Source organism: Salmo salar, chromosome 25 (assembly GCF_965601325.2).
Source record: "Salmo salar chromosome 25, fSalSal1, whole genome shotgun sequence".
NCBI classification, from domain to species: Eukaryota; Metazoa; Chordata; class Actinopteri; order Salmoniformes; family Salmonidae; genus Salmo; species Salmo salar.
In genome coordinates this window covers 46,097,118-46,108,473 of record NC_138315.1, presented here as the reverse complement: position 1 = coordinate 46,108,473, position 11,356 = coordinate 46,097,118, and the positions used below count along the sequence as shown (strand labels likewise).

Here is an 11,356-nt window from a genome sequence, read left to right as displayed (position 1 = left end):
CCTTCTTGCACAGTGTGGATATATCATTGTTAATGAAACGACACTAGGAAAAACATTCTGACTCCATAGACAGCCAGATAAGAAGACAGGAAATACTACCACAAGAAAATGAAAAAAAAGCATTTATACTGAGAGAAATCCATTGCCCAGAACAACAGAAGTTATGGTATCCTCGGGCCGCGTTCTAAGAAACGAGTTTTCTTTCACCCCCTTAGAAGAGAAATGTACCGCTGTAGAGGAGAAAGAGATGAATGTATTGGAGGAGCAGCAGCCCCAGTTTGAGACAGTGGGGCCTTTTTGTTGTTGTTGTTGTCTCCCCTCTGGAGCCATGCTTACCCAGGGAGCCCTTCAGGCCAGGGAACAAACAGGCCTTTGTGAACACTGACCCACTGTGCCTAGCAGCCAGACAGCAAACCTCCCCTCCCATGTTAATGGAAAACATAGACACAGAGTCCACCGCAGCCCAGGGATGGAGGGTGTCAGGCTTTTATTGCATCCACCTGCACTTTGATTATCGCCCATCAAAACAAGGACAGGCTGACAGGGTTTTGACTGCAGCCATGTGATACCGCCAGACCGCAAACTCAAAATGTATTTTCTTTCTTCTTCTTATTTTTTCATTCACAGGTATTCACATACCTCAATGTAGTACAATGTACACTCTTTAGCCTTGTAACAATTTTATTTGATACATGTGGTCTTAATAATCAAGCTTCTCCACTTTCAGGGAATTTGCAGTGAATATATTGGCTTGTCTGTTGGACATGGCTTCCTACCCCGGTGAAATTACATTGAACCAACGTGGAATAGACGTTGAACTGATGTCTGTGCCCAGTGGGTTGTTGTTGCGTCTAACACAGTAGTAGCGCGAGCCACTCTGGCAGGCATTCACTGCATTTGATTGCATGCTTGCCATTACATCCAGACGTGAACAGAATAAACGGTAGTGACAGTCCGTTTTGCACCTAACCCAGTACACAGAAAACCTTTTCTCATTATGTTTACCCACAAGAGAGCACTGAAATGCTTTCATTGTTAGTGGCATTTTCAGAAAAGAGCCCTAACACGACTGATTTTTTTGCCATGGCAACATCAGCATCTAGACGTTACTTTTATTTTCTCTGGTATGGTGAGAATGAGCCTGGTTTTGGTACATGGATTAAAAGCTTTTTAATCCCATGGTTGAGTGACCACTAGCAGCTCTGTGTAGTGATCTGGCTCTCCCTGCTGTTTGCAGGTCTCTCTGAAGTTTTCTTGCATTAGGCTGTAGTGGCAGCCTTCCCTCTCACTGTTTTAGCATGCAAGCCCCAAATGCCCATTCATTAAATGCCTGCTGGTTCTGTACAAGAAGTCTTGCCTTGTTAATTCCAGTCCGTTCAAACTGTATATTTCTTATCAAGATCTGCCGCATCCAACAAAAAAACACTATTTAATGAAATGTTGCCATTCTCCTGGGTGTCAGCCTGTCTCTGTCTAATCAAATCAAATTGTATTTGTCACATGCGCCGAATACAACAGGTGTAGACCTTACCGTGAAATGCTTACTTACAAGCCTTTAACCAACAATGCAGTTCAAGAAATAGAGTTAAGAAAATATTTACCAAATAATCTGAACTAAAAAAATAAATAATTGAGGCTATATACAGGGGGTATCGGTACCGAGTCAATGTGCGCAGGTACAGGTTAGTCCAGGTAATTGAGTTAATATGTACATGTAGGTAGGGGTAAAGTGACTATGCATAGATAATAAACAACCTCTCTGTTTATTGAACGATGTTGCATCTATAGTGTCCTTGTTTTACTTAAATGTCTAAACCTGTGTGTAGGTGGAGTGTAGGTGTAAACAGACCATTATAGAGGACTGTATGATTGTTTTTTGTGGGGAACAACAAGAGAGATGTTAAGTCTCGTGAGAGTTTCCATATTACGTCTGATTACAGAGAAAGCCACAATGACAGAGGTGTGTTTTCTTTATTATACAGAGAGTGAGGGTATCACATTTGAGGTAAGACCCGGATGCAGACAACGTTGAATTAACCACAGTTTATTCATCCAACAGGGACAGGCAAAAGACAGGTCAAGGACAGGCAGGGGTCAATAATCCAGATAGGTGGGGCAAAGGTACCGGAGGACAGGCAGGCTCAGGACCAGGGCAGGCTGAAAAGGTAAAAACCGGGAAAACTAGAGAACAGGAACATTCAAGAGACATGAACAAAGGGAAAAACGCTGGTAGGCTTGACGAAACAAAAGAAACTGGCAACAGACAAAACAGAGAACACAGGTATAAATATACAGGGGACAATGGGGAAGATGGGTGACACCTGGAGGGGGTGGAGACAGTCACAAAGACAAGTGAAGCAGATCAGGGTGTGACAGAGGGATTGTATAGACTTGGTTTGAGAAAGGTTTACCACCCCTAAGGACGGACACTTCCTGCTTCCTGTCTCCCTAATGGACTTCCTGCTTCCTGTCCCCCTACTGGACTTGTACCTTGTTAGTAAAAAAAACATTAAGCACACACAGTGTTTTGTACACTCAGTATATATTATAAAATAACATCTAACATCAAGGCGGTGACCCGATCCTGTAGGTTCATGCTCTACAACATTCGCAGAGTACGACCCTGCCTCACACAGGAAGCGGCGCAGGTCCTAATCCAGGCACTTGTCATCTCCCGTCTGGATTACTGCAACTCGCTGTTGGCTGGGCTCCCTGCCTGTGCCATTAAAGCCCTACAACTCATCCAGAACGCCGCAGCCCGTCTGGTGTTCAACCTTCCCAAGTTCTCTCACGTCACCCCGCTCCTCCGCTCTCTCCACTGGCTTCCAGTTGAAGCTCGCATCCGCTACAAGACCATGGTGATTGCCTACGGAGCTGTGAAGGGAACGGCACCTCCATACCTTCAGGCTCTGATCAGGCCCTACACCCAAACAAGGGCACTGCGTTCATCCACCTCTGGCCTGCTGGCCCCCCTACCTCTGAGGAAGCACAGTTCCCGCTCAGCCCAGTCAAAACTGTTCGCTGCTCTGGCACCCCAATGGTGGAACAAGCTCCCTCACGACGCCAGGACAGCGGAGTCAATCACCACCTTCCGGAGACACCTGAAACCCCACCTCTTTAAGGAATACCTAGGATAGGATAAAGTAATCCTTCTAACCCCCCCCCCCCCCCCCCCTTAAAAGATTTAGATGCACTATTGTAAAGTGGTTGTTCCACTGGATATCATAAGGTGAATGCACCAATTTGTAAGTCGCTGCTAAATGACTTAAATGTAAATGTAAATGTAAATGTATAAAATGGGGTTGTTTCTCAAGTTTCCCAATGTGTTTGCAGAAGCCTTTCCACTGGTTTTGTACTCATGTTCTAAATGCACTTTAGCAGAGCAATAGATATCTCAAGGTACAAATCAAGACTTCACATGTCAAACTGTAAAGCTAGAAGGAAGTTCCTTCACACAAATATCAAGAGGCTTACAACATGAAAGCGCAAGTTGTCCAAAGCGTTGCTGGGAGTACTGACAAAGTTTATGAAGAAGAAAGTGAATGTGTTTTTAATCCTCTGCAGCACGTGCAACAATGAGAGGCTGAGTGCTTAGATATGCCACCCCTGGGGCAGGTGCTATACTTAAGTCTTACAACAGCCTCATTATCGCCTTCCACTCACATCAGGTCCTAGCAGCAGTTTGTCACAGACAGACTCCTCTCTGCCTGCCAGTAGGCATCAGACCAATACTCCTGCAACACTACTGTACATAATTACCATATGGACAGCATTTTGAGCCAGACTGAAGACTAAAAAGCCCTCCAGGCAGATTCCCTAGATAACAAAATGAATATTTTATCTCATTTCCATCTAATTTGCACCAAATTATTATACAGAAGTGAAATTTGTAATTAATTTATAGAACAGATCAAACACAGGTTCATACTTTGATTTTTTGGGGGGGAGCTGTTATTTTGATGCTTTTAATCTCCACTGCTTTTCACAGCATCTCTATATATAATCAAGCACTATTATAAAACATGCTGCAAATGAATAGCTGTCAGCACACATAGAATGCTTGTCTGGGTTGTGAAAGCAGTTCCAGGGAGAGGTCCCCTTTACCTGCCACCCAACTGATTAATTAATTTCACACTGTTAATTAAATCCACAGTCTGGGGAGTCTCGGCGCCACCCTGGGAAACCATATCTGGGTCTTGTGTGCACAGATATTACTTAGGGAAGGTCTGAGACAACTGCTCTCTCTGTCTCTCTCAGAAGTTGACACTGACGTCACCGTCTCTGAGGACGAAAGACCATGATGTGTCTCAATGTCATCTGCCAGTCATGGCAACACACTGCAGGGAACAGGACAGGACCACACCATTTTGCTGTGACAGGACAAGGTCCAACAATAATTGACAACAAGAGAATATGAGAGAAAAGTGGGAATCTGATACAAAATACAAAGTTAACCAATTTATTTTCAAAATAACCCCTAGATGATTATAAAACATTTATAGAGAGAAAAACCCTTTCACACCGTGCATTGTCCAAGTATAGCCGGTTATTTTAGATGTCCAAGTATAGCCGGTTATTTTAGATGTCCAAGTATAGCCGGTTATTTTAGATGTCCAAGTATAGCCGGTTATTTAGATGTCCAAGTATAGCCGGTTATTTTAGATGTCCAAGTATAGCCGGTTATTTTAGATGTCCAAGTATAGCCGGTTATTTTAGATGTCCAAGTATAGCCGGTTATTTTAGATGTCCAAGTATAGCCGGTTATTTTAGATGTCCAAGTATAGCCGGTTATTTTAGATGTTTTGTGTGATATTCAAATCAGATCAGTTGCTATTCCAGATCGTCTCCGAGATCAAAACAACACGCATTGGTTCTGTTGTAAAGGAGTTTTCCATGACCCCGGTGTCTGGGCACCCACATCACCATATGTGCCAAGCTGGCAAAGCGCTACAGCAGCTCCAACGTGACAACAGAAGATGAAGTGCAGGAGTCTAACACAGCAGACATCAAAGCAGTGTGGGTTGGAAGGTACGCTTCCCCCCCCCCCCCCCCACCCTCTTCCCTTTCTTCACTACTAGGAACATACAGTATGTTAATCATGAATGTAATGCACAGATTGAATAGGATGTTCAAATGAGCCTGTAATTACATAATGATGATATCATTTAGGAGATTATGAATAAGAGTTTCATACTGATGTTTGGTGAGAATTGATCTGTTTTCCATTTCAACAGGGATTTTGTAAGTCCCTGAGTTGAGATTGATTCAGTTCAGTCTGTTAGTGGCTGATATGTGGAAAATGGGCAGAGATGAGAGACAAAGGAGGAAACTATGTTGTTTTCTGACACTCATGAAGAAGAAAAAAAGGTGATAACAACCACACGTAATGTATAAATAGGAATGTGTTTGACGTTTACATTCATTAAAGATCTAAAGAAAAAAAAACAAGAAACTGTATGGGACCATAAGAGTGACTTCTAGCAATATCTTACATAAATCAAATTTGTTATCCGTTATTTGATTCATGGATGCTGTTTAATATGTCTGGGTATAAATCATCATATCTCCAAAAACAAAGGAAAATGCAATTAACTGACAACCTTATAAATAATTCCCATACTGTACATACAGTCAGGTAGAGTTACAGTACAGAAACTATCGTACAGAGCATTATTATATTCCATTAAAATGATCTGACCCTGACAACAAATTACTCAATTTTCATAACAGGTTGAAAGTCAGCTTCTCTCTCTAGAAGGCTTCCCTCTACGCTACAAGGGTGGAATATAATTCCTACCTAAAATAGTTTACTAGATTGATAAGGTATTGGATGGAAGAAATACTTCCTATCTGTGCTTGCCTTGTCCTGTGACAGGACCCATCAGGTGCTCAACTCTTCCCTCACCCCTCCTTCTGACCCCATTCTGTCATCTCCGTTTCCTTATATTCAACTCGCAGGTCTTTTATAAAGTGTCTCCATTCATTACACATCTAACAATGCATTACAAATAGGCCACCATCAATCAGTCATTCAGCAGTGAAGGCAGAATCCACTGGTGTCTCCGATGCGATAGGTTTAGGAACTAAAGGAGCAACACATGTGAGAGGACGGCTTTCTCTCAGAGAGACGGAAATATACATTTGTGTCCTAATAATTTGTCATGCCCTCTCTGACACAGTTTTGATATTGAATAGGAGAACTAATTTGGTTATAAGCTTTTTCAAAATTCTCATTAAATTCTCAATATATTTCATTTTTTTTAAGCTAAGCAGTATTTCTATGTAATTGGGTAATCTCTTTACAGGTGGTTAGAGTGTGTAATGCTGGATATGTGTCAAGACTAAGTGCCTTGAGGCAAAGTTTTCCAGGTAAACATGTTACGGGCCAGGGCATATAAACTTACAGTGCGTATGATATAGGTGAAACATGACATACATAGTTAGGAGTGAGTCAAGGCCCGAGGGAATGGAGTCAGAACTGTCTGACTCTCTTTGTCTGAGTGTGTCATATCATAAGCAGATGTTCTACTGATAACAAGCTCACAACAGACAATGCCACAGGATTTGTTACTAAGCAACTCTATACCACTAATGACGGTACATTACATTGTCTACTGAGTCAGAGTCTACAGAACCAATAAAGACATTGAGGCAGAGCCTCACTGAGCCTCACTGAGCAAAAGAAAAGAAAAAATATGTGCATATGTCATAGTAATATATTGTTTAAACAGTCAAGTGTCCTCTTACTCAAGTGGAGGTGGGTGTATTAGCTCTAATGTCGCTGTGCTTAGAGGCCTGGTCCTGCTTCTTTGACTTCAAGATAGACTGCACCTCTTCAAGCATCAATACTTCAGGATTTATGCACCAACAACACAGGCGTTTCTAAGGGACAGACAAAAATACAATGAGTTAGAGAAGTCCAAAGGACAATACATCATTTTCTAATACAGTCAAACACAAAACTATCAATGAATATGTTGTGAACAGGCGTAACATAGTTGGCCAGAGATTTTGGTTCTGGGCTGCCAAGATTACTATCAATATGCTCAGATATCCAAGTTTTACTTTGCATTCTAGCACCGTAAATGCTCTTAGATTAAAATGCAAACTAGCAGCACAGTGAATGCCCTTAGATTAAACCTTAGCTATGATTGTTGCTGATTCAGCTATGACCTGTCTGGTGTCTAGTTCAGCTCTGGTCACTGTTTTCAAAGGACTGCATTCTTTACCCACCTCAAGGCATTGCCCTCACAAGTTTAACTGTTAAAAGTCAACGAGTCAGAAATGACTTGAACATATAGTCCATACAGCACGTGTCACATCGTCAGACTTCATCCTTTACCTACCTTGGTCTCGTGTGTGTAAGAACTGATATAACAAACAACGAGGAAGATTATATGAAATCTTACCTTGAAACATGTTTTGAATCGTTTGCTGACCATATACAGAGCGATGGGGTTGATGCAGGAGTTCAGCGATGCCATATTAATGCCAATATAGTCCAGGACAAGAAACACACTGAAAAGGATGAGAGGATCAGGTCAGTAACACATACCACAATTGAAAACAGCAGTTACAGTCTAATGTATCCTTTCTTACCTCAGTAGTTGACACCTTTTAGAATCCTTCTCATCATAAATGGTGAGTTTTAAGATTCTGCTCAGGTACAGTGGTAACCAACAGAGAGCAAACACAAGCACTAAGCAAAACACCGTCTTGGCCACTTCTCGTCTCTGGGTGAAAACAGATAAGGAGATTTATCTTAGACATTTTAATGACATCATAAAAAATAACGGCATTACAGCGCTAGCACAACAATGTCTCTACTGCACCATGGGCCTCCATGTCCGGTCCCAGAAAGCTACTGGGATGTGCAGGCTTTTATTCCACCCCAGCACTAACACATCTGTTTAAAATAATCAACATATCATTGTCTTCGGGCTGGAGCATGATTAGTTGAACCAGCTGTGTTACTGCTGGTCTGAACCATGATTAGTTGAACCAGCTGTGTTACTGCTGGTCTGAACCATGATTAGTTGAATCAGCTGTGTTGCTGCTGGTCTGAACCACCATGATTAGTTGAATCAGCTGTGTTGCTGCTGGTCTGAACCACCATGATTAGTTGAATCAGCTATGTTACTGCTGGTCTGAACCATGATTAGTTGAATCAGCTGTGTTGCTGCTGGTCTGAACCACCATGATTAGTTGAATCAGCTGTGTTACTGCTGGTCTGGAGCATGATTAGTTGAATCAGCTGTGTTGCTGCTGGTCTGAACCACCATGATTAGTTGAATCAGCTGTGTTGCTGCTGGTCTGAACCACCATGATTAGTTGAACCAGCTGTGTTACTGCTGGTCTGGACCATGATTAGTTGAACCAGCTGTGTTGCTGCTGGTCTGAACCACCATGATTAGTTGAATCAGCTGTGTTGCTGCTGGTCTGAACCACCATGATTAGTTGAACCAGCTGTGTTACTGCTGGTCTGGACCATGATTAGTTGAACCAGCTGTGTTACTGCTGGTCTGGACCATGATTAGTTGAACCAGCTGTGTTACTGCTGGTCTGGACCATGATTAGTTGAACCAGCGTGTTTTACTGCTGGTCTGGACCATGATTAGTTGAACCAGCTGTGTTACTGCTGGTCTGGACCATGATTAGTTGAACCAGCTGTGTTACTGCTGGTCTGGAGCAGAAGGCTGTACATCTAATACCTCTCTAGTACCAGAGCTGTAATCACCTGTATGGTGTAGTTCCCCAGGTTTTTCTCATTCTTCCTCAACATTTTCCGGGCCATCAGGGTGTAGAAGACAGCCGTGCAAGCCAGCGGCATGCAGAAGTAGAAACCGAAGAGCCACCAGTCTTTTGCTGATTTATAAAACTTATGGAAAAATCAAGTGTTTAGTATTGTGGTTTCCGGTTTTATCTACCTACTGGAAAGTGATGAGAAGCACCCCTCACTGGCTGCATTATATAATCAATCTGTCATTTTCATTTATTATCTAAAGAAAACCAAATGAAACACATTATTGGCCTTTTATATTTCCTTATTACTGCATGTTGTCAGGACTGACATTACCTGCATGAACTGATTGGTCTGTATGGGGTGAAGCAGACATATTGTCAGATGCTGTCCTTTATACTCCATCGTTATCATATCAAAGCCAACAACTTCAGGCACAGCCAGGAATGTTGATATCACCCATATCAAAGTTATTTCCACTACTGTCCACGTTGAAACCCCAATGCCTTTGATTCGATTCCAGGATGCAACAGCTTGATACCTAGAAAATCAACAGGGAAATGATGTGGCTTGGAAGCGTTTTGTTCATAACAATAAAACAAAAATCATATTAAAATGAAAGGGAATTTCAGGGCCTACTTCAAAGAAATATATTTGTTGAAATGTTGACATCAGCCAACTCTAACCATGTTACTCTTCTTATAACCGTTTGTATTCTATTCTCTGGTTTTGCCTTGTAAAATCTAAGTAATCCAGTGATGTCCAACTATCTTGAAACAGAAATGTGAACTGAAGGTGTAATCCTCTCACCTGTCATACCTCTCACCTGTCATACCTCTCACCTGTCATACCTCTCACCTGTCATACCTCTCACCTGTCATACATCTCACCTGTCATACCTCTCACCTGTCATACATCTCACCTGTCATACCTCTCACCTGTCATACCTCTCACCTGTCATACCTCTCACCTGTCATACCTCTCACCTGTCATACCTCTCACCTGTCATACATCTCACCTGTCATACCTCTCACCTGTCATACCTCTCACCTGTCATTCCTCTCACCTGTCATACCTCTCACCTGTCATACCTCTCACCTGTCATACATCTCACCTGTCATACATCTCACCTGTCATACATCTCACCTGTCATTCCTCTCACCTGTCATACCTCTCACCTGTCATACCTCTCACCTGTCATACCTCTCACCTGTCATACCTCTCACCTGTCATACCTCTCACCTGTCAATGCTCAAGGCACATAAACTCAACACTGTGATTCCAACAGAGGTTTTCTGGATGAAAGGGATTAGTTTACAGAGCACCAAACCAAATGGCCAGTCCTCAGCCACGAGCTGCAAAAACAACATGTCAATATTATATTACAAATCAATTTGTACTCAATAATACAAATCCGATTTGATAGATCAGGATAGACAGATCACTGCACACCACATTGCTAATAACTCACCCTGTAAGCATTGACTGGAATATCTATCACGATATGCAGCAGGTCTCCCAAAGCAAGATTGGCAATGAGAATGTTAGGTCCACTTCTCATACATTTGTTTTCATATATGATTCTCAAGAGTGCTGAATTTCCAACTATTCCAACGATGAATACAAGAGCAGACACCACAGTACTGATGTATTTGAAAGTGTCTCTGATTCCAGTCGACACTAAGCACATGGGATGGGGTCGGGTGTTTGGTCCTGCTGTTTTGAATAAGGGAACAGAACCGTTGGATTTGTGCTCCTCTGTAAGCTCTACAGCATCTGAAGAGGCAGTTGCAAAGAGTTCAATAGTAGGAGCTGGTTGTGGATTCTGATCATTGGTCGCTGCACTGATTAAAACCATTCCATTGGTAAGCAGCAAAGAGAGAACAAGAGCTACAATTTCCATCGTAGATGATTTCCTCAAAAGGTCTTGCAATTTATCCCCGGGAAGTAGTCTGCGAATGAGAATGGAAATCATTACTGGACATATTACAGCCTGGAGTGATACCAAAAAATGAATCAAGGTGGTATAAAGTCTATTGATTACAACAAGAAGCATTGATGATTGTCTGTGAAATTCTAGATAACATTGAAAAATGTCCGTTTACCTACTGTACACGCCAATCGATCCAGCATCAAATTTTTCCTCCACAATGCAGTGGCAATTGTAGTCTACACATGCAGTCTGTGGCTTAGCTAAGGCAGATTAAGGTTTTATAGACCGAGATTTTATTGGCATGGTTAGTCATCAATCTGTCACCACATTACTGTTCTTGGTGCATCATTCTGGATGACAGGGCTTCACTGAAGTCTTGTACTCAGCAGATGACTCTATACAAGTTAGAGCTCAGTTCTAAATCCAATGCTTGTCTTACCATTGTACATACAAATACAAAAACAGCAATGATTAAAGGACTTTAAGGGACACACCGACCCAGTAGTTGTATTTGACAAAGGCGAATCCTATTATGATCTTTGACATTGAAACAAGTGTCTATCTTGAGAGGATTGGGACTTATATAATTCTGAATTTGATATACTATACATAATTTGGACCTGAACCTTCTTATGATAGGATAAAAGTCAGCCATTATGGTCAGGGAGTTGCCAACCATGGTT

The 11,356-nt window shown here is 42.0% G+C and overlaps 1 protein-coding gene across 1 annotated transcript; it reads right to left on the bottom strand.

The window, feature by feature from the left end:
* Nucleotides 1–6,293: 6,293 nt before the first annotated feature.
* LOC106586839 (endothelin receptor type B) lies at nt 6,294–10,715 on the bottom strand. The gene is made up of 7 exons (XM_014174550.3): nt 10,212–10,715; nt 9,983–10,095; nt 9,077–9,281; nt 8,738–8,878; nt 7,600–7,733; nt 7,410–7,518; nt 6,294–6,882 (listed from the first exon to the last, which is right to left on the bottom strand). Exons 1-7 carry the CDS (start codon nt 10,713–10,715, stop codon nt 6,748–6,750), a joined length of 1,341 nt encoding a protein of 446 aa, XP_014030025.3. The 3' UTR covers nt 6,294–6,747.
* Nucleotides 10,716–11,356: the final 641 nt, after the last annotated feature.